The sequence below is a fragment of the Salmo salar genome, chromosome ssa15 (assembly GCF_905237065.1).
Source record: "Salmo salar chromosome ssa15, Ssal_v3.1, whole genome shotgun sequence".
Taxonomy (NCBI): Eukaryota; Metazoa; Chordata; class Actinopteri; order Salmoniformes; family Salmonidae; genus Salmo; species Salmo salar.
In genome coordinates this window covers 31,206,619-31,230,881 of record NC_059456.1, presented here as the reverse complement: position 1 = coordinate 31,230,881, position 24,263 = coordinate 31,206,619, and the positions used below count along the sequence as shown (strand labels likewise).

General features: G+C 43.1%; 1 protein-coding gene across 2 annotated transcripts in view; it reads left to right on the top strand.

Annotated features, from left to right (window-relative positions):
• LOC106571250 (palmitoyltransferase ZDHHC14) overlaps window positions 1-1,808 on the top strand; it is a 32,089-nt gene extending 30,281 nt beyond the window's left edge. Inside the window, exon 9 of one of the 2 annotated variants that reach the window (XM_045695618.1) lies at window positions 331-1,808. In XM_045695618.1, coding sequence (XP_045551574.1) covers window positions 331-753 — 423 coding nt within the window. In that variant the 3' untranslated portion in view covers window positions 754-1,808. The remainder of the gene's footprint in view (window positions 1-330) is intronic. The other variant, XM_045695619.1, reaches the window with a different exon arrangement.
• The last annotated feature ends 22,455 nt before the right edge of the window (window positions 1,809-24,263 follow it).

Here is a 24,263-nt window from a genome sequence, read left to right as displayed (position 1 = left end):
GAAGCAGCATTGGGAAATCTCAAAATGTGTTGAAAATGGAAATCGAATGGAAATGACATGGTAGTACCACCTGTTTGAGTTGAATGAGGCATTGAGTTGATTATACATGCTAATGAGCCTGTAGTAATGGGATGTTTTATGGAAGACCTTGTTTCACTAACTTTCTTCCTCTTTTGTCTGTTAACCTTTTTATATGTGTGTATTTCCTGTCCCTCTCATTTACTTTCTTTATTTCTTGTCCCTCCTCAAAAACATATCATTCTCCTACGTTTTTTCCCCCCCTTCTCTTACCTTCATCTATATCTCCTGTCACTTTCCCCGTCTCCTCAGTGTGACCAAGAGCACTGCATTCAGAGCACCAAATTCCTTTTGCAGGCTGCCGCTACACCCCTGCTCCACAGCAACCCTGTCATGATGGGCGGAGAGGGACCCACTCTCCCTGGGAAGAGTTCCCTGGGGGGCCCCTGTGCCTCACTGGCCCCCAGCCAGCCTTCCCTGCCCTCCTCCATGCCCGGCCTGGGCTGTGCGGGGGACATGCTGACCCTGAGGGACCCAGACACCCACTGCCACCACCATCACTTTGTCAGTCCTGAGGAGACGCCCTCGCCCGGCCCCATGCCTCTGACTCTGCCCTGCCCCGCCCACATGACCCACGGGGGACACATGAACCCGGCCCAGCTCTACGACCCTGCCAGCCAGGACTCTCTGCACGAGGACTCTGTCAGGGGCCTGGTTAAACTCAGCTCTGTCTGAGACTCTCCCCCTGGCACTTTGGAATCACTACCCAGACTCTGTCAGCGTGCCAAATGACACCCTATTCAATATGTAGCACTACTTTTAAAAAGTAGTGCACTATATAGGGAATAGTGTGACATTTAAGGCGCTACCCCAGCCCCCTCACTCCACACTGCCGGCTCAGTGCCAAAGCCATAATTCCTGTTCCCCAACATTCCACCCCAGCCCTCGCTCCCTCCTTCCCATCCAGATTTGTGCCCCCCACCTGTTGTGATAAGCTATTCTAGTGCCAAACAGACAGAGCCTCAGTCTCCACTGTACTTGACCAGGACCAAAATCAAGCTTCTAAATCCCCCTTCCTCTTCACAGTAGTATACCTAGTGCCCTACAAGGAGTCTACCAGGCCTGGATACAGGTCCAGGCTTCTGCCAAAGGCTCACGACTTGTGCTCTTTTGGGGGAAGCCATCTACCTGGACCAGGCGGTCATTGTCCGGAAATGAAACTGACTCGCTCTTCTCTTGTCAGCCAAACCGCCGTACCAAGGCGGTTGCCATTTTGGTTTGCTGACATCCAAGGACACGCACAGCGGGACAAGGGGTCTGTTGATTAGCTAGAAAGACATGAATCAGGACTAAATATAGGACTTGTTTATAGTTTGATATCTGTGTCATGTGTCCTGAGTCAAGTGACACTCATTTATACAATAGTAATGGATACAGCCAATCAGTGTTGGCCCTGAACACAGAAGATGTCACTTCCTGTTTCGGATTGTGTCAACGCTGTATGTGTTGATTGGTAGTGTTCATCAGTCCGTTCCTGTGTCGGTGTGACGCTAGCCGAATTACATTTTTGTTTCATTCAAATGTGATGCCAAAACATCATGGGTGCATCCCAAATAGCACCGTCTCTATTTAGTGCACTACTTTTGACCAGGGCCAAAAGGACTTTGGCAAACGTAATGCACTATATAGGGAATAGGGTGCCATTTGGGACGTAGATAATAAGTAATGTGATGATTGTACCAAGAAATTCTCATTTACTTATTTTTAATGAATAAATTTGCATATTTTTATGTACAATAGTGGATTTCATTTATTCAACCAGCCTGTGCAGTCACTTGGCAGTAATACAAAACCCAATTACCTTTTCCATAGCCGTGGGAAGAAAATATTTTTCACAAAAGTAGTGCACTGGGCCTTTAATAGTCCTGTATTAGCGGACCGATATAGCTGTCTGCAGCGCGGGAAAAAATCCCAGCACCCCCAAACAAGTTCCCGCGGCTATGCCCTTTTTAGTGAATACTCTTTGCAGACGGAAATTAGCTACTAGCTAAATCTGGTACAACACATATTTTCTCAAGTTTACTGCGACTAATGAATCCTTCAACCGGGATTTCTAGAAAACCTTGGAATTAGGGAAAGTTACCGTCATTTTGCTACTTTATTCATCCAGATCCGCTTTAGCCAACATCTGCATAGTGGTTGTTTTGGTGGTGTCGGAGATGGAATTTTGTGACAATGATTGCAAGAGCAGCTGCTCACTAATTTGAAGCCTCCAACCAATGATGTACATACAATACCAGTCAAAAGTTTGGACACACCTACTCATTCCAGGATTTTTCTTTAATTTTTACTATTTTCTACATTGTAGAATAATAGTGAAGACATCAAAACTATGAAATAACACATATGGAATCATGTAGTAACCAAAAAAGTGTTAAACAAATCAAAATATATTTTATATTTGAGATTCTTCAAGGTAGCCACCGTTTGTCTTGATCACAGCTTTGCACACTCTTGGCATCCTCTCAACCAGCTTCATGAGGAATGCATTTCAATTAACAAGGGTGCCTTGTTAAAAGTTAATTTATGGAATTTCTTTCCTTCTTAATGTGTTTGAGCCAATCAATTGTGTTGTGACAAGGTAAGGGTGGTATACAGAAGATAGCCTATTTGGTAAAAGACCAAGTCCATATTATGACAGCTCAAATAAGTAAAGAGAAATGACAGTGCATTGTTACTTTAAGACATGAAGGTCAGTCAATCTGGAAAATTTCAAGAACTTTGAAAGTTTCTTCAAGTGCAGTCACAAAAACCATCATGATGAAACTGGCTCTCATGAGGACGCCACAGGAAAGGAAGACACAGAGTTACAGTGAAGGAAAAAAGTATTTGATCCCCTGCTGATTTTGTATGTTTGCCCACTGACAAAAAAATGATCAGTCTATAATTTTAATGGTAGGTTTATTTGAACAGTGAGAGACAGAATAACAACAAAAAAATCCAGAAAAATGCATGTCAAAAATTGTATAAATTGATTTGCATTTTAATGAGGGAAATAAGTATTTGACCCCCTCTCAATCAGAAAGATTTCTGGCTCCCAGGTTTCTTTTATACACTCTTATACACTCTTAAAGGGAGTCCTCCTAATCTCAGTTTATTACCTGTATAAAAGACACCTGTCCACAGAAGCAATCAGATTCCAAACTCTCCACCATGGCCAAGACCAAAGAGCTCTCCAAGGATGTCAGGGACAAGATTGTAGGCCTACACAAGGCTGGAATGGGCTACAAGACCATCGCCAAGCAGCTTGGTGAGAAGGTGACAACAGTTGGTGCGATTATTCGCAAATGGAAGAAACACAAAAGAACTGTCAATCTCCCTCGGCCTGGGGCTCCATGCAAGATCTCACCTCGTGGAGTTGCAATGATCATGAGAACGGTGAGGAATCAGCCCAGAACTACACGGGAGGATCTTGTCAATGATCTCAAGGCAGCTGGGACCATAGTCACCAAGAAAACAATTGGTAACACACTACGCCGTGAAGGACTGAAATCCTGCAGCGCCCGCAAGGTCCCCCTGCTCAAGAAAGCACATATACATGCCCATCTGAAGTTTGCCAATGAACATCTGAATGATTCAGAGGACAACTGGGTGAAAGTGTTGTGGTCAGATGAGACCAAAATGGAGCTCTTTGGCATCAACTCAACTCGCCGTGTTTGGAGGAGGAGGAAGGCTGCCTATGACCCCAAGAACACCATCGCCACCGTCAAACATGGAGGTGGAAACATTATGCTTTGGGGGTGTTTTTCTGCTAAGGGGACAGGACAACTTCACTGCATCAAAGGGACGATGGACGGGGCCATGTACCGTCAAATCTTGGGAGAGAACCTCCTTCCCTCAGCCAGGGCATTGAAAATGGGTCGTGGATGGGTATTCCAGCATGACAATGACCCAAAACACACGGCCAAGGCAACAAAGGAGTGGCTCAAAAAGAAGCACATTAAGGTCCTGGAGTGGCCTAGCCAATCTCCAGACCTTAATCCCATAGAAAATCTGTGAAGGGAGCTGAAGGTTCGAGTTGCCAAACGTCAGCCTCCAAACCTTAATGACTTGGGGAAGATCTGCAAAGAGGAGTGGGACAAAAGCCCTGTTGAGATGTGTGCAAACCTGGTGGCCAACTACAAGAAACTTCTGACCTCTGTGATTGCCAACAAGGGTTTTGCCACCAAGTACTAAGTCATGTTTTGCAGAGGGGTCAAATACTTATTTCCCTCATTAAAATGCAAATCATTTTATAACATTTTTGACATGTGTTTTTCTGGATTTTTTTGTTGTTATTCTGTCTCTCACTGTTCAAATAAACCTACAACTAAAATTATAGACTGATAATTTCTTTGTCAGTGGGCAAACGTACAAAATCAGCAGGGGATCAAATACTTTTTTCCCTCACTGTACCTCTGCTGCAGAGGATAAGCTCATTAGAGTTTCCAGCCTCAGAAATTACAGCCCAAATAAGTGCTTCACATAGTTCAAGTAACAGACACATCTCAACATCAACTGTTCAGAGGAGACTGCGTGAACCAAGCCTTCATGGTCAAATTGCTGCAAAGAAACCACTACTAAAGGACACCAACAAGAAGAAGAGACTTGCTTGGACCAAGAAACATGAGCAATGGACATTTAGACCGGTGGAAATCTATACTTTGGTCTGATGAGTCCCAATTTGAGATTTTTGATTCCAACCACAGTGTTTTTGTGAGACGGAGAGTAGGTGAACAGATTATCTCCGCATGTGTGGTTCCCACGGTGAAGCATGGAGGGGGAGATGTGATGGTGTGAAGGCACACTTAACCGGCATGGCTACCACAGCATTCTGCAGCAATACGGCATCCCATCTGGTTTGCGCTTAGTCCTACTATCGTTTGTTTTTCAACCGGACAATGACCCAACATATCTCCAGGCTGTGTAAGGGCTATTTGACCAAGAAGGAGAGTGATGGAGTGCTGCATCAGATGACCTGGCCTCCACTATCACCCAATCTCAACCAAATTGAGATGGTTTAGGATGAGGGACGGCAGAGTGAAGGAAAAGCAGCCAACAAGTGCTCAGTGTATGTGGGAACTCCTTCAAGACTGTTGGAAAAGCATTCCAGGTGAACCTGGTTGAGAGAATGCCAAGCGTGTGCAAAGCTGTCATCAAGGCAAACGGCGGCTACCTTGAAGAATCTTAAATATAAAATATTTAGATTTGTTTAAAACTTTTTTGGTTACTACATGATTCCATATGTGTTATTTCATAGTTTTGATGTCTTCACTATTATTCTACAATGTAGAAAATAAAGAAAAACCCTTGAATGGGTAGGTGTGTCCAAACTTTTGACTGGTACTGGATATAAACCCTGGATTGCTGATGCTATGTATTGGCCATTGAGATTCTTTGAAGCCACCGGTTGGCTATATTTTCAGTCCCCAGTAAGAGCAGTCTTCCATAGAAATTAATGGAATTCCACAGTATTTCAATTAAATGTTTCAAGGACAAAATTACATGTATTTCAATATGTGTGTTGTTGTAGTGGGGACAGTAACATTGGTCATCTCTAAAAATGTATACTTCAATGAAAATGTTTTTATATTTTTTATTTTTATGTTTAGCTCACATAACATAATTTAAAAGTATGCATTAAGGTGTTTAAAATAATAAATGTGGCAAAATTGTATGTAGACATTAAGAAATGCATTTCTATAGGTTATAAAATATGTTACAATGGAGGAGTAGAGCCAAGATGGAGGCACGGTGAGGTCAACACAGTGCCTCCTATCAGTCATCTAGTATGTATATATAAAGCATTTGCGCCAATGCAGTTCCACTTCCAACAGCGCCAAAACAGCCGCTATGTGGGTGTCTGCTATTGCCGGTTAACACTTGGATCTGAATGAATCCAGGCTCTAATCTATTGGCAAAAATGCATTTAGGCAACTCCATTGTAATAGCTTCTTCAGTATCTTGGTCTCGAGTGTATTACTGAATGAATGCCTGCAGGCCAGTTATCGGCAGTGACAGATGTGTTCTTTAGAGTGTATGGGTAGGTACTGGTATGTCTGCATGGCTATGCCAGGTCTGAGGGATCTGCTGTATGTATGGTGAGTGAGAGGATGATGTGGATGCTATTCTTAGAGCTGGCAGAGACGGAGGCTGTATACTGCCCTCTAGTGGATACACTGAGGACAGAAGATTCACTTGCCCTCAGGCTCATCTGTACTAAAGGACTGTAGCCTGATCCAATATCTGTTTGTTCTCCTGCCAACTCCATTGCTCATTGTGAAGCCAAACAGTGACAAGGAGTTGGCATGATGCAAAAAACAGACTGGCACTCAGGCTAAACTGAAAGATCTACTCAAAGAGAATACACAATACACAACTAATAACAGATATATGAATTCGTTAGTTTATTATTGTTACACATCTTTACATACTTTAATAATTTCCTATGGTAAAGCTTGTGGGCTATTGTTAATATCAGTGATACATGATATTCAAAAATAAAACTTCAGTTTTGGGGACAGAAATTATACAATACACTGGTGGCAGATGCAAAACATCTACCTTAAAATGACATCAGGCATATCTCTGTGGGAACTTGTATTGGAATGTTAACGACAACCTTAAATGTTCAAGGGGCTCCCTGATAATTCAGTCTTTGTGTAGATATGGCTTATAGCAGACCTGTGCTCTGGAAATGTCAGGAGGTAATGTGTATGATCAATTCCCCGATCTAATGTCTTTGTGTTACATGGTGGTTAAAGTCTATTCAATCTTTATCGCTGGTGTTACAGATTGCGCAATATAAATGTAAAGGTTATTTCCGATTGAGCTGACATATGCAGCGTTTACGGTAGGTGAAGATACGTGATGAAATTTAAAGGCAATGTTAGCGCCGACTACAATCACGGTTAACGTAGCTGAGGAATGCACAACTCCATTCTCTTATATCGAAGCAGAGTTGAGTTTTGATAATTGGTCGCACGATTTGCTAGCAACAACATTGAGTCACCATCAGTCGACGCTTGTAGAAATGTAAATTCTGAAAACTGTCCTATGCAACTGCGGTCCATCCACGAGGTGCTAAAATTCATACTTTTAATAAAAACTTCTAATATAACCACAGATACTTACATAAATGTGATATTTCAGTTTGACATTTTTTTTTATAAATTTGCAAAAAAATTCTAAAAAAAATATTTTTGCTTTGTCATGATGAGGTATTGTGTGTACGTACAGTTGTGGCCAAAAGTTTTGAGAATGACACAAATATCAAGTATTCCATAGTAACATCTGACAAAAATATCTAAAGACACTGAAGCAGCAAACTTCGTGAAAAATAATATTTGTGTCATTCTCAAAACTTTTGGCCACGACTGTAGATTGATGAGGGAAAGAAATACAATTTAATACATTTTAGAATAAGGCTGTAACGTAACAAAATATGGAAAAAGCCAAGGTGTCTGAAAACTTTCCAAAGGTCACTGTATATGATCAACCTCTGGCACTCATGTTTCTCTGTGTAGTGTGAACCTTTAAGTTGTGGAAAAGTACATCACAGACCTTCAAAGCTTGCTGTAATGCTATTATGACATTCTTCCATGTCTAGAACATGTGATAAGATACAGGTAAGAGCATTTCCAAAGGCCAGACCCAGCTGTTCTGGTACCAGTGGGCTGAATCTGATTTTGCCTATTTCGTTCTAATCAAATGTGTGATGTATTACGTCGGCAGCACAGGTGCTTCACGTCAGAATCATAGAATATATATAATGGGTCACCTCATGTTGAAACCAGTGCCTGTCAGAAAGTAGATATTTTGATTTCATTAGAGAAATTATTATTTTTGCTCTCATTACAGAGACAAAGCATAATTGGCTTGTAAAGGACAGAATTTGGACATGTTTGATATGATTTTATTCCTTGTTATACATGTTGGCTGATCCTGATCCTAGATCAGCACTGCTACTCTGAGACGCTTTACAAATATGGGCAAAGAGGCATCTGATCTGATCACAAGAGTCATCCTCACCTTAAACTCATCTTTCTGCACCAGGACGATCATCTCAAAGGTTGACCCCAGTGTGAAGGCGTGCTAATGCTGGATATCTTCCTTGCTCCCGCTCTCTGCATCATCTTACACACGATGCAGGGAGATCAGTTAAAGCGCGGGTTGAAGTGGAAGGCCATGTCCGCTCTGGGCTTTGTGCTGTTCCCACAGGAGAAGTCCACCTGAAACAAACAAACAAACAAAAAAAACAGAGAGAGAGAGAGAGCGCTATAGTAGGCTATAGCCAAGAGACTCCTATATCGACTTTAATCAAATTCTCTGCAACTGTGACTCATTCTTCAAATGACTGCATGTGTAGACTTGTGATAGTAATCTGAAATAATTATTGAAACGTGTGTGTGTGTTTACATGTTCAACCTGATACCTCTCACAATCACTGGGAACAGTGCCTTGAATAAGCACCAACTCCCCAAACTGTAAACCTCCCATGGTCTGTGAGTGGAGTAGAAAATAAAGTGATCAAAGTGTTACAGATAAGAGGGCATTGCTTGCTTTTACAGCTGGGTTGTTCTGATTAAGGAGGGTGTTGACTGATACCCAAATAGTCGGGCTCGGTTGTTGTTTGAATGCATTAATGCACAAGAAAAGTGTTTTAGTTGAATATGAATAATTATGAAATATTGTGACACCGAGGTAAAATTAGTTCTATATTGGATATTCAATTTTCTGTCGTCAATAGCTACTGAACCAAGCATGCCATGAATATGGTTTATTCTGAATCGGGGGGAAGAATAACAATCAACATATTTTTTTCATAAAAATAAAATTAAAGATTTATGATTTTAATCTTCAATAGCTTAAAGTGTGCCATGACTAAGAAAATGATATTTTCTGAATCGGGAGGATGGAGAAAAATTCACTGGGTTTTTTTTGTGGCTGAAATGTCGTTATTTTGGGGGGGCTTCAATTGTCAATAGCTATTACACAAAGCTTGCCCTGACTATGAACATGGAGAATCCAGGGCATTCTCTTCTAAAGCAGAACCTACACCATCGTGTCTCCTGCAAAGTTTGTACGTATTTTAACAAGGGATATTTGTTGATGGTGCCTCTGGAGGCTCATCTCTCAGCAGAGCACACAGGCCGAGCACTAATGAGAGGACAGAGCCAGTACTGTCCAGGGATAAGTCCAGTGCTGCCCCATACCAAGGACAAGCAGCTACAACCATAACTATCCTCTACAGTCGTATGAAAAGGTTTGGGCACCCCTCTGAGGCTGCATAATCATTTACTCTGTCGTCACAGAAAATGATCACAGTGGCATGCCATTCATTTTCTAATAAAAGCTAAGTACTGGGGTATTGTCCAGACAAAGATTTTTAGTGTAGCAATATTAAGTTGTATGAAATTAAATCAGATGTGAAAAATAGGGCTATGCAAAAATGTGGGCACCCTTGTCATTCTGTTGATTTGAATACCTGTAACTACTTAGCACTGATTAATTGGAACACACAATTGGTTTAGTGAGCTCATTAAGCCTTGAACTTCATAGACAAGTGCATCCAATCATGAGAAAAGGTATTTAAGGTGGCCAATTGCAAGTTGTTGTTCTCTTTGACTCTCCTCTGAAGAGTGGCAACATGGGGGCCTCAAAACAACTCTCAAATGACCTGAAAACAAAGATTGTTCAACATTATCGTTTAGAGGAAGGCTACAAAAAGCTATCACTGAGATGTAAGCTGTCAGTGTCCACTGTGAGGAACATGGTGAGGAAATGGAAGACCACAGGCACAGTTCTTGTTAAGGCCAGAAGTGGCAGGCCAAGTAAAATATTGGCGAGGCGAAGGATGGTGAGAACGGTCAAAAACAGCCCACAGACCACCTCCAAAGACCTACAACATCATCTTGCTGCAGATGGTGTCACTGTGCATCGTTCAACAATTCAGCGCACTTTGCACAAGGAGAAGCTGTATGGGAGAGTGATGCGGAAGAAGCCTTTTCTGCACACACACCACAAACAAAGTCGCTTGAGGTATGCAAACGCACATTTGGACAAGCCAGCTTCATTTTGGAATAAGGTGCTGTGGACTGATGAAACAAAGATTGAGTTATTTGGTCATAACAAGGGACGTTATGCATGTCATCAAAAGAACACAGCGTTCCAAGAAAAACACTTGCTACCCACAGTAAAATTTGGTGGGGGTTCCATCATTCTGTGTGGCCAGTGCCGGTACTGGGAATCTTGTTAAAGTTGAGGGTCGCATGGATTCCACTCTATCAGCAGATTCTTGGGAATAATGTTGATGAATCAGTCACAAAGTTGAAGTTACGCCGGGGCTGGATATTTCAACAAGACAACGACCCAAAACACTGCTCAAAATCTACCCGGGCATTTATGCAGAGGAACAAGTACAATGTTCTGGAATGGCCATCCCAGTCCCCAGACCTGAATATCATTGAGAAAATCTGTGGGATGATTTGAAGCGGGCTGTCCATGCTCGGCAACCATCAAACCTAACTGAACTGGAGATGTTTTGTAAGGAGGAATGGTCCAAAATACCTTCATCCAGAATCCACACACTCATTAGACACTATAGGAAGCGTCTAGAGGCTGTTATTTTAGCAAAAGGAGGCTCTACTAAATATTGATGTGATTTTTCTATTGGGGTGCCCAAATTTATGCACCTGTCTAATTTTGTTTTGATGCATATTGTACATTTTCTGTTAATCCAATAAACCTCATTTCACTACTGAAATATTACTGTGTCCATCAGTTATTTGATAGATCAAAATGAAATTGCTGATCCAAACACCCAATTATTTATAAATGGAAATTGTCAGGGGTGCCCAAACTTTTTCATACGACTGTATGATCTTTCTTTCCACACACATGCATACAATCACAACACACCATGCTATTTTTTGGTTGCTATTTGAGTGCTTAATGTCCCCTGATGCTATTTTTTTGAAATATAGAGACCTGTTCCGAAAGGACCCGAGGAACATTAGACCCGTTCCGTATCGACCTGGTCGGATCGCATTTTTAAAGCTACTTTATTAACCAGAGCTGATACAGCACGAGAGGAGGGAGAGGGGTGCTGATCTAGCAGGCAGGGGAGGGGCCATACTGTGAGCGAGTGACCCAAGGAGGAGGGATGGAGAGACAAGAGACAGCAACCAATCAAGCAAGTCTACTGGCGCTATAGTAGACTAATAGCTGCCATAGCTAGGTTATTTATCATCAAATATGATTATGTAGTACCTGTCTTGACTGCATCAAACCAGGAGAAGCTAGTTAACCTAGCTAACGTCAGCTAGCTAGGCTAATTGAGGCTGCAGTGCATGTGCTTTTTCCTCCTACAGTTACTGTCACGAACAGGCTCAAAGTGCATAACAAAAAAGGAGAACGTGGAGATAAGGAATAACAAAATATATTTAACTAAAGTAAACTAAATATAATTAACAATGGTGTGTGTAGTCAGTAATCAGTAGTGTAAGTGAGTGGTTGTGTGCATAAATGTGATAATGAGGGGTGTTGAAAGGTGCCACCACAAACAACCAAAAACAACCACAAAAATGCCACAACCAAAATCTGTGTCTGCATGGAGAGAGTCTCCTCAATGAATGGTGAAGAGGTGCATTTATCCTGGGACACACCCGGGCCTGGTTGTCCAATTTGGCTGATGACGCTCCCGGCTCCGCCCACCTACATCCTATTAAGGAAAACAAGAGCAAAGAGAAAGAATTCGGGAGACAGAGTGGAGGGTTGTCACACCCTCCCCCCCATAAAACCGGGGACCAACAAAGACCCCAGAACACCATACCAGTCACACAACAAATTGACCCAGCCTTTGCGTCCACTTGCCCCAGCCAACCTCGTCCCCCCAGACCTCAGCAACCTTTGCAGACAGGAAGCAACCTTTAAGAGGAAAGAAAGAGACCAGAAGGGAACAGACAGGAGTGACATAACAGGACAATACCAAACACAAAATAACAGTGGTCAGTCACGTGGACATTCAGGAACAGGGCACACGAGAGAGTGCCGCAGCCCGTCTGGTGTTCAACCTTCCCAAGTTCTCTCACGTCACCCCGCTCCTCCGCACACTCCACTGGCTTCCAGTTGAAGCTCGCATCTGCTACAAGACCATGGTGCTTGCCTATGGAGCTGTGAGGGGAACGGCACCTCCGTACCTTCAGGCTCTGATCAGTCCCTACACCCAAAGAAGGGCACTGCGTTCATCCACCTCTGGCCTGCTCGCCTCCCTACCTCTGCGGAAGCACAGTTCCCGCTCAGCCCAGTCAAAACTGTTCGCTGCTCTGGCACCCCAATGGTGGAACAAGCTCCCTCACGACGCCAGGACAGCAGAGTCAATCACCACCTTCTGGAGACACCGGAAACCCCACCTCTTTAAGGAATACCTGCGATAGGATAAAGTAATCCTTCTACCCTCCCCCCCCCCCAAAAAAAGATGTAGATGTACTATTGTAAAGTGGTTGTTCCACTGGATATCATAAGGTGAATGCACCAATTTGTAAGTCGCTTTGGATAAGAGCGTCTGCTAAATGATGTAAATGTAAAATGTAAATGTAGTAGCTGGTGGTGGAAAAGCATCAATAGCTACCACTTTAGCCCGAACAGGACGCACTTCACCCTGCCCAACCACCTTTCCAAGGTATGTAACAGTCGCCTGAGCAAACTCACATTTAGCCAAATTGATCGTGAGGTGACCTGCAGCTAGGCGGTCGAACAAGGCTTGAATACGGGACAGATGTTCCTCCCAGGTATCTGCATATATCACTACATCGTCCAGATAAACAGCGCACCCGGCCAGACCGGAGACAACCCCGTTCATAAGTCGCTGAAAAGTGGCAGGTGCATTACGCAGGCCGAAACTCATAACCGAATACGAGTACAGACCAGAAGGTGTAATAAAGGCAGAGATTTCACGTGCTCTACTCGTCAGTGGCACCTGCCAATAGCCCTTTAACAGGTCAAATTTGCTCAAACTTAGCTGCGCCGACTTGATCAACACAGTCACATCACTGTCAAACGCTCCCTGAAACATTTCAACGAGCAAGCCTTTCTAATCGACCTGGCCCTGGTATCCTGGAAGGATATTGACCTCATCCCATCAGTAGAGGATGCCTGGCTATTTTTTTAAAATGCCTTCCTCTCCATCTTAAATAAGCATGCCCCTTTCAAGAAATTTAGAACCAAGAACAGCTATAGCCCTTGGTTCTCCCCAGACCTGACTGCCCTTAACCAACACAAAAATATCCTGTGGCGTTCTGCATTAGCATCGAACTGCCCCCGCGATATGCAACTTTTTAGGGAAGTTAGAAATCAATACACACAGGCAGTTAGAAACGCCAAGGCTAGCTTTTTCAAACATAAATTTGCTTCGTGCAACTCCAACTCTAAAAAGTTCTGGGACATTGTAAAGTCCATGGAGAATAAGAACACCTCCTCCCAACTGCCCACTGCACTGAGGATAGGAAACTCTGTCACCACCGATAAGCCCACTATAATTGAGAATTTCAATAAGCATTTTTCTACGGCTGGCCATGCTTTCCACCTAACTATCCCTACTGCATCCAACAGCACTGCACCCCCCACAGCTACTCGCCCAAGCCTCCCCCATTTCTCCTTCTCCCAAATCCATTCAGCTGATGTTCTGAAAGAGCTGCAAAATCTGGACCCCTACAAATCAGCTGGGCTTGACAATCTGGACCCTTTCTTTCTAAAATTATCTGCCGAAATTATTACAACCCCTATTAGTAGCCTGTTCAACCTCTCTTTCGTGTTGTCTGAGATTCCCATAGATTGGAAAGCAGCTGCTGTCATCCCCCTCTTCAAAGGAGGTGACACTCTTGACCCAAATTGCTACAGACCTATATCCATCCTACCCTGCCTTTCTAAGGTCTTCGAAAGCCAAGTCAACAAACAGATTACCGACCATTTCGAATCCCACCGCACCCTCTCCGCTATGCAATCTGGTTTCAGAGCTGGTCATGGGTGCACCTCAGCCACGCTCAAGGTCCTAAACGACGTAACCGCCATCGATAAGAAACAATACTGTGCTGCCGTATTCATTGACCTGGCCAAAGCTTTTGACTCTGTTAATCACCACATCCTCATCGGCAGACTCAGTAGCCTTGGTTTCTCAAACGATTGCGTCGCCTGGTTCACCAACTACTTCTCTGACAGAGTTCAGTGTGTCAAATCGGAGGGCCTACTGTCTGGACCTCTGGCAGTCTCTATGGGGGTACCACAGGGTTCAATTCTTGGGCCAACTCTTTTCTCTGTATACATAAATGATGTCGCTCTTGCTGCTGGTGAATCTCTGATCCACCTCTACGCAGACGACACCATTCTGTACACTTCTGGCCCTTCTTTGGACACTGTGTTAACAACCCTCCAGACGAGCTTCAATGCCATTCAACTCTCCTTCCGTGGTCTCCAACTGCTCCTAAACACAAGTAAAACTAAATGCATGCTCTTCAACCGATCGCTGCCTGCACCTGCCCGCCTGTCCAGCATCACTTCTCTGGACGGTTCTAACTTAGAATTTGTGGACAACTACAAATACCTAGGTGTCTGGTTAGACTGTAAACTCTCCTTCCAGACTCACATCAATCATCTCCAATCCAAAGTGAAATCTCGAATTGGCTTCCTATTTCGCAACAAAGCATCCTTCACTCATGCTGCCAAACATACCCTCGTAAAACTGACCATCCTACTAATCCTCGACTTCGGCGATGTCATTTACAAAATAGCCTCCAATACTCTACTCAACAAGCTGGATGCAGTCTATCACAGTGCCATCCGTTTTGTCATCAAAGCCCCATATACTACCCACCACTGCGACCTGTACGCTCTCGTTGGCTGGTCTTCGCTTCATAATCGTCGCCAAACACATTGGCTCCAGGTCATCTACAAGACCCTGCTAGGTAAAGTCCCCCCTTATCTCCGCTCACTGGTCACCATAGCAGCACCCACCTGTAGCACGCGCTCCAGCAGGTATATCTCTCTGGTCACCCCTAAAGCCAACTCCTCCTTTGGTCGTCTCTCCTTCCAGTTCTCTGCTGCCAATGACTGGAACGAACTGCAAAAATCTCTGAAACTGGAAACACTTATCTCCCTCACTAGCTTTAAGCACCAGCTGTCAGAGCAGCTCACAGATCACTGCACCTGTACATAGCCCATCTATAATTTAGCCCAAACTACTACCTCTTCCCCTACTGTATTTATTTATTTTATTTATTTTGCTCCTCTGCACCATATTATTTATATTTGAACTTTGAACTTTCTTCAAACTACAAATCTACCATTCCAGTGTTTTTCTTGCTATACTTTATTTACTTTGCCACCATGGCATTTTTTTGCCTTTACCTCCCTTATCTCACATCATTTGCTCACATTGTATATAGTCTTATTTATTTTTTTCTACTGCATAATTGATTGTATGTTGTTTTACTCCATGTGTAACTCTGTGTTTTTGTATGTTGTCGAACTGCTTTGCTTTATCTTGGCCAGGTCACAATTGTAAATGAGAACTTGTTCTCAACTTGCCTACCTGGTTAAATAAAAGTGAAATAAATAAATAAAAATAAACAGTCCTCCATCCGAGGAAGAGGAAATTAATCTAGCTTAGTGACACTGTTTACCTTACGGTAGTCCGTACAAAATCTGTTTGTCCCATCCGGTTTACTGACCAAGATACAGGGAGAAGCCCAACTGGAGAAAGAAGGCTCTGCTATCTTACTCTCCAGCATGTACCTGACCTCAGCATCCAGACAACAGTTTCTCTGAAGAAACTCTAGAACCGCTGACGAATGGGGTCAGCATCTCCAATGTCAATATCATGTTCTATTAAGTTAGTACGTGTAGGTGTATCAGAAAACAAACTTGGAAATCTCAGAATCAGACCAACCATCTCTTTCCGCCCATCAACAGGTAGATGAGTGAGAAGGCCATCTAAAATATCCAGTGTCTCTGAATTTTTCAATCTACCCTGCAGTATGCACTCGTCAGGACCAGGAACATCTTCCTCCTCATGCACGAACCTAGCATGACAAGAACCCAGGGAATTAATGGTATCGGCCAAAAGAACAGGTTTACCGTCCTCTGTAGACTCCCACTGTTCAGTCTCAGAGGAACGTGCATAATAGGGTTTTAACAAATGTACATGGCACAGTTGGTGTGCTTTTCTCCATTCTGGAATGACAACCTGATAGTTTTGCTCAGTGTACTGGCGCACCACTGTATATGGACCTTGAAACTTGGCCTGAAAAGGAGAACCAACAATTGGCAGCAGAGCAAGAACCTGGTCACCTGGACTAAAGTGACAAGGCTCAGTTCGCCGATCAAACATGCCCTTCATCCTCTCCTGTGAAGATGTTAGCTTATCTTTATCCATTTCACCAGCGGCGTACAGGCGTCGCGGGAAATCACACACATAAGATAACAGTTGAATGAGGGGGCTCGGGAGACTTCCAGTCATCCTGGAGAACAGATAGAAGTCCACGCACCCTATGTTCAAACAAGGTCATTTGGACTGAAACCCGTGCTCTCCTGTGAAACCTCCCTAGCGGCTAACAGTAACCAAGGCAACCCCTCCTCCCAATCCTTATCCATCTCAGTACAATAAGCTCTCAACAAAGACTTAAGTGTTTGATGGAAACGTTCCAGTGCTCCTTGACTTTGCGAGTGATAGGCGCTAGACAAATTGTGTTTAATATGGAGCTGTTGGAGAACCTGACCAAACAGATTAGAGGTGAAATTAGATCCTTGATCACTCTGAATGACCTTAGGGATTCCAAACAGTGAGAGAAACTGAGTCAAAGCTTTTAACACAGACTTAGTCGTGATAGACCGGAGAGGATAGGCAGCAGGAAACCTAGTGGTCTGACACATGACAGTGAACAGGTAACTACTACCCTTTTCAGAACGAGGCAGAAGACCAACACAGTCAATAATCAGATACTCAAAAGGTTGGCTGAGAACAGGAAGCAGTGGTACCGGCTTAATAGCTTGATTAGGTTTACCAGTTAATTGACAGGTGTGACAAGTTTTGATGAACTCAGAAACATCCTTCTTTAAACTTCGTATGGATGGTGGCAGTATTGAGTAGCTTGGATGACTGATGTGCCCAGAGTAAACTGCCTGCTACTCACGTCCAGAAACTAAGATATGCATATTATTAGTAGATTTGGATAGAAAACACTCTGAAGTTTCTAAAACTGTTTGAATGATGTCTGTGAGTATAACAGAACTCATATGGCAGGCAAAAACCTGAGAAAAAATCCAAACAGGAAGTGGTTGTAGTTTTTCAAGTGATTGCCTATCCAAAACTACAGTGTCTGTGGGGTCATTTTGCACTTCCTAAGGCTTCCACTAGATGTCAACAGTCTTTAGAACCTTGTTTGAGGCTTCTACTGTGAAGTGAGGATGAATAAGAGCTCCTGGAGTCAGAACGCTGCCAGCAGGGCATGAGGCTCAGCCATGCGCACTCACGTGAGAGGTAGCTCAGTTCCATTGCATTTCTGAAGACAAAGGATTTCTCCGGTTGAAACTTTATTGCAGATTTACGATAAAAACATTCTAAAGATTGATTCTATACATCGTTTGACATGTTTATACGAACTGTAATGGGATTTTCTTTTGAGTTTTCGTCTGACCTGCGCGTCGTGAATTTGGATTTGTGAACTGAAGGCGCGAACAAAAAGGAGGTATTTGGACATAAAGAATGGACTTTATCGAACAAAACAAACATTTATTGTTGAACTGGGATTCCTGGGAGTGCATTCTGATGAAGATCATCAAAGGTAAGTGAATATTTATAATGCTATTTCTGACTATTGTTGACCCCAACATGGCGGATATATTGTATGGCATGTTTTTGTGTCTGAGCACCATACTCAGATTATTACTTTTTCGGTAAAGCTTTTTTTTTTAAATCTGACACAGCGGGTGCATTAAGGAGAAGTTTATCTAAAGTTCCATGTATAACAACTGTATTTTCATCAACATTTATGATGAGTATTTCTGTAAATTGATATGGCTAACTGCAAAATCACCGATGTTTTGGAGGCAAAAGATTACTGAACATTACGCGCCAATGTAAACTGAGATTTTTGGATATAAATATGAACTTTATCGAACAAAACATACATGTATTGTGTAACATGAAGTCATATGAGTATCATCTGATGAAGATCAAAGGTTAGTGATTAATTTTATCTCCATTTCTGCTTTTTGTGACTCCTCTCTTTGGCTGGAAAATGGCTGTTTTTTTCTGTGTAGGCGCTGACCTAACATAATCATATGGTTTGCTTTCGCCGTAAAGCCTTTTTGAAATCAGACACTGTGGCTTGATTAACAAAACGTAAAGCTTTAAAATGGTGTATAATACTTGTATGTTTGAGGAATTTTAATTATCAGATTTGTTGTTTTGAATTTGGCACCCTGCACTTTCACTGGCTGTTGTCATATCGATCCCGCTAACGGGATTCAAGCCATAAGAAGTTTTAACCTAGACCAAAAGAAATGTCTTAATATGCGATTGTAGGTTTTCCTCACACCCATATGTCCAGCAACGTCATTGTGGGAAGTTGTCAACACCAACTCACGAAGCTTAACTGGTACCACAACCTGACTAATCGCCTCCCCCAGAAAACAACTACCATGAGACACCCACTTTCTCATCAGGACATCCTCTTGGAGAAAATAGCCATGGGCGACATCTCCCAACTGTTCCACAGGCACAATTTGGTCACGCAACTCTTCTAATGTGGGGTCAGTCCGTTGCGCATTGATTAGCTCGGAGCGGGATACAGATAACGGGATAACAGGGAAAGCAGTGACAGACTTCTTTGTGGTATTCTCGTTAGCCGGCGCAGTGACCAGGTCCCCACGGCTCATAGAGCGCGTCACTGCACACGCAGAGAAGACCTCTGGGAAACTCTGCGCACTCTCATCAGGTATCCCTACAAATGACGGCTTAGTGCAAACCACTAGAGATGGAAACACGACAGGCCATACACACTCACCAGCCAAGTTATTCCCAAGGATAACGTCAATACCCTCAATAGGCAACGAAGAACGCACCCCCACAACAACCTCACCTTTCACCAGTCCACAATCCAATATCAGTTTATGCAATGGAACTGACAGTGTTCAAACCTACTCCCCTAATTAGAACTATTCCCTGAATCAGCCTCAGCAGAGAAGGGTAACACAGACTCCAACACAAACGATTCAGAGGCACCCGTGTCTCTCAGGATCTTCACTGGCACTAGGTCCTTACTTCCTAACAGACACAAAACCCTCCGTAATGAAAGGTAAATAGTCTGGGTCAATATGGACTTTCACCTGCCCCTGGGCATGAGACAATGTGTCAGGAGTGAACTGATGTGGAACAGGCACAGCTAACGCCATAGGCTTAGATTTAACGTATGCACACGTACTGAATGTACCCCTAGCCCTGAGAACCGGACATTCATTTTTCCAATGACCTGAACCTTGACAGTAGTGACACTGACCAAAGTCAGCTTTACCACAGGAGTCAGGCTCAACCCTAGTAGAATGAAACTCTGCCCGTGAACCAAAGTATCTCAGTGAGCGAGACCTAAATCTCTCCGAACGCCCCCACTCACTCCGAATACGGGGCTCTGCAAAGACACTTTTGTGTCAAAATATACTCGTCCGCCAAAACCGCAGCTTCAGCTTCAGAGTCTTTACTTTTCGTTCGTTAATGTACGTGGCTATTCGATCAGGGATTGTGTCCTTAAATTGCTCTAAAATAATCAGATCACACAGCCCTTGGAAAGTCATAACTGCAGAGGCGGAACACCAGCGATTAAACTGTGAAGATAATTCTCGCGCAAACTCAACGAGTCTATTTATCATCCCTTTTAAAAGTTCTAAATCGTTGGCGGTAAGCCTCAGGAACCAATTGATAAATCTGTAACACAGCCGTTTTAACCTTAACTGACACTGTCGGCTACACTAAGAGCTGAATATGCTTCCTGCACTTTACCAGTCAGCACACACTGCAACATTAAAGTGCGGTCAGAATCAGGCCAATTCCTAGCGTCAGCAACACGCTCAAACAACGAAAATAATGTCTCAGGGTCCTTTTTATTAAATTTAGGCAACAACCGTAAGTTCCCAACAATATGAAATGTGTCCAGGGCACGAGCAAAAGAGGAGCGACCCCTGGGTACATCTGGGTCACCTTCCCAGAGCAAACTCACCCCTGAGAGCTTTCCTTCCCTAGCCAGCTCTAGCTGCTCTTGTTGCAGCTCAATTTTAGCACTCTAAATCCTGTTTAAATTCCAATTCCTTTTCATACTGTAGCCAATCATGCTCTAGCTGTAACAGAAGCAGTTCTTTCTGCTGTTCAAAAAGATGACTACTAGGACTAACAGATGGAGCGGCCATTGTAATGATACGGGGAGACGGCGAGTCCTCAGCAGAGGCTGCCCCAGTGGTAACTTCAAGAATACCACTCTCCATCAGATTGGCCTTCAATATCAACCGAATATAATTTTTTTGACATTTACCACTAATTTTAACCTTGTAGTGTTCAGCAACCTTCAATACATAATTCTAACAGTTCCTCTGATGGAAAGCAAATTAACTTGTCTATGTAAGATGCCATAGTCAAAAGAAAATGCAACAAAAATCTCGCTCTTCCCCTCTGCTGAACATACCAGACCACAACCAGAGAAATGACAATCACACTGGGCACCACAGAAGAGAGATGAGATATATATGGAGCTTCCCCAAAACCTACAGTAACTCAACCCTAGTCTTCGTGCGGATTTGCGGTGGGTAATTATGCACTGTAGCCCGCTGGCAAGGAAATAAACCAGCCAGCACACTGGCAGATTCCCCCAAGCCACGGATGTGCCCCGAGAACTGCTCAGTCCACAGGCACCACACAAAAACAACAAAATAACCATGCCCAACATATTCCAAAGTGAAACATGTCCCTAAGCCTAACAGAGGAAAAAAGGCTATAGCTCCGGGTAGCTAGTGTCCTTCATAGTGCAACAAAGTGCCATACACCAAAATGTCTAGGAACCAACCTTATCGGGGATGAGCCCCCACTTGTCACGAACCGGCTCAAAGTGCGTAACAAAAAAAGAGACAACGTGGAGATAAGGAATAACAAAATATTTATTTAACTAAAGTAAACTAAATATAATTAACAATGGTGTGTGTGTAGTCAGTAGTGTAAGTGAGTGGTTGCGAACATAAATGTAATAATGAGGGGTGTTGAAAGGTGCCAACGCAAACAACCAAAATCTGTGTGTGCATGGAGTCTCCTCAATGAATAGGGAAATAGGGAAGAGGTGCATTTATCCTGGAACACACCCGAGCACAGGTGTCCCATTTCGCTGACGACCCTTCCGGCTCCGCCCACGACATGCTATTAAGGAAAACAAGATCAAAGAGAAAGAATTCGGCAGACAGAGTGGAGGGTCGTCACATTACAAATAACTCCATTAGAACATTAAGTAGCAGCCTACCTGTTGGCTCTTGGTCGTTGTAGTCTATCCTTCTCCTTTAACTTTTTATTCCGTAATTTTAATTCCACCTTGTATTGGTTAGATATTTCCTAACTTTTGCCACACGGAGGCTCTGTGACTGTAGCCTTTTGCTGCTTTAATGACAAGCGACACGCCAGTTGACGCTCCTCAGAGGAAGACCATCCTCAGTGAATTTCGTAAGAATAGTAAATCATTTAAAAAGTTATCCTAGCTAAAACTATACTAAATATATTCATGACATCAAATAATTGATTTAAACACTTTTGCAATGAAGGTCTACAGTAGCCTCAACAGCACTTTGTGGGGTAGCACCATGGTGTAGGCAAAGGACAGCTAACTTCCGTCCTCTGGGTAGTGACTTCAATACAAAACCTAGGAGACTCATGGTCATGGACATCCTTCAACATGTCAGAGCTCTTGCAGCATGAACTGACATGTCCACCCAATCAAAAGATCAGAGAATTAATCTAATACTGAACGCATAAGCTACAGCTAGATAGCACTGCAGTGCATCAAGTGGTGAATAGTTTACTCAGAGATAGTGTTCAACTATTGTTTTAACAAAGGAAGAGAGTGAATGTATATTTCACACTTTCTTCCCCACTTTCACTTAGCTACCAAATTCAGCTGACTAGTTTTGCCTACTCAAACAATAGGTTCAAACAGAGGGATGCTATGTTAGCGAGCAGGCAATGACTATCCAACACATGGTAAGCTTTTGGTTTTACAAATTTATTGCCACCAGTGCAACTGGTAAACTGCTTACTGAACTGCTAACTGTACACTAACATTACTGCATCATGGTAGCGGGTTTACTAACGCGTTAGTTCTATTAGCTACGCTATGACATTAATTTAGCAAATACGGTGACAACAATGTAGGCTGTGTGCAGCAGTTATATGGTTTGGATTTCTTGTTCTTCACCTGGTCACATACAGCTGCTGTGTTGTTCATTGAAGTCCACAAGCGAAGGGAAAAGGAGGAGCCCATAGACGCAAGAATGAATAGTGTGGCTGCTATGAAAGTAAGCTGTTTGTGTGATCAGGGGTGTATTCATGACGCTGATTCTGTTGAAAAACATTTAAAAACGGAAGCAAATGGAATGAAACAGGGATAAACATACCTGAATTTTGCCAATATAAACGTGTTTTTCAACAGTTGGACTAATAACACCCTATATCAGCTAGATGCAGGCAAGAGTGTGCAAGGCTGTATTTAATGTGTCGTCCTCCATCTTAAACATCACCAACCGCCACTGCTACACTACACTTGTGAAAAGCAAGAGCAGCAATATAAATTATACAAGTTCTCTCTACTGCAGCAGTCGTGTTCGGATCTGTACGGGACCCTTCCGGACAAGTCAGTTAAAATTACACATACCCGAGACCTGTGACAATCATGTCGGATCCAACCCAGACGGTGACATTTAGAATTCTAGATCCGGACCCGCTCGGGTCTCAGATCAGGTCTCTGGTATTCAAGTAAAGGTGTATTCAAGTAAAGGTGGGTCCATGAAGACCTCTAGTCGCCATCCTCCCCCGATTCAGAATTTCATAGTCATGGCAGACTTTGTGTAAGAGCCATTGAAGAGACAGCCAAAAATTATATTTTTAGAATTTATGGATTGTTCTCCATCCACCAAATTCAGACTATGCCATCTTCATAGTCATGGCATGCTTGGTGAAAACCGAGTATCCAATATAAAACACATTTTACCTCGGTAATTATGACCTGACCAGTCGAAGAACGCCCCAGTTTTAATTTACTTAAAAACATTGCATGCACGTGCCTGTCCTACATAGCTACTTCAGAAAGGTAGCCATTGGGACTGTTCATGTACCAAAAGCCATCCAACCATTTATTTTGAAGATTCATATCAGCCTGGTAAAAAAATGTTATTAACTAGGCAAGTCAGTTAAGAACAAATTCTTATTTAGAATGACGGCCTTCAACGGCCAACTGTGCGCTGCCATGGGACTACCAATCACGGCCGGTTGTGATACAGCGTGAAATCGAACCCATGGTCTGTAGACACCTCTAGCACTGAGACGCAGATGCCTTAAACCGCTGCTCCACTCGGGAGCCATCACTATTGCGACTGTGGTCAGATTAATAAATTCACATGCCTTGCAAGAACGATTTCCATAATAATGTTTACATGGCACATCTGAAATCAGGCTACTTGATGGCACTGAAAAATGCTGAAAATCACATGGTCAACATCGACGTAGAACAAATTCTTATTTACAATGACAGCCTACCGGGGAACAGTGGGTTAAGTGCCTTGCTCAGGGGCAGAACAAGATTTTTACCTCGTCAGCTCAGGAATTCGATCCAGCACTGGCCCAAAGCTCTAACCACTAGGCTACCTTAGTCATGTGACAGGTGGGTTCTTGCCTAAATTCATAAACTTGTTTTCAGATCATTTTCCCCAATGACTTTCTTGCCCAAATTTACAATGCAATTCCTAGTGCAATATGCATAAGTGGTCTGAATATATGACATTTCCTATACACTTACCTTGTAGCATACTACTGCATGTCTTACATATTAGTAACATCCTATTATCCAGTCAGATACATTTTTACTTTAGTGCCAAGATTGAGAGTGTAAAGTAAAACAGGGTTAAATACGGCA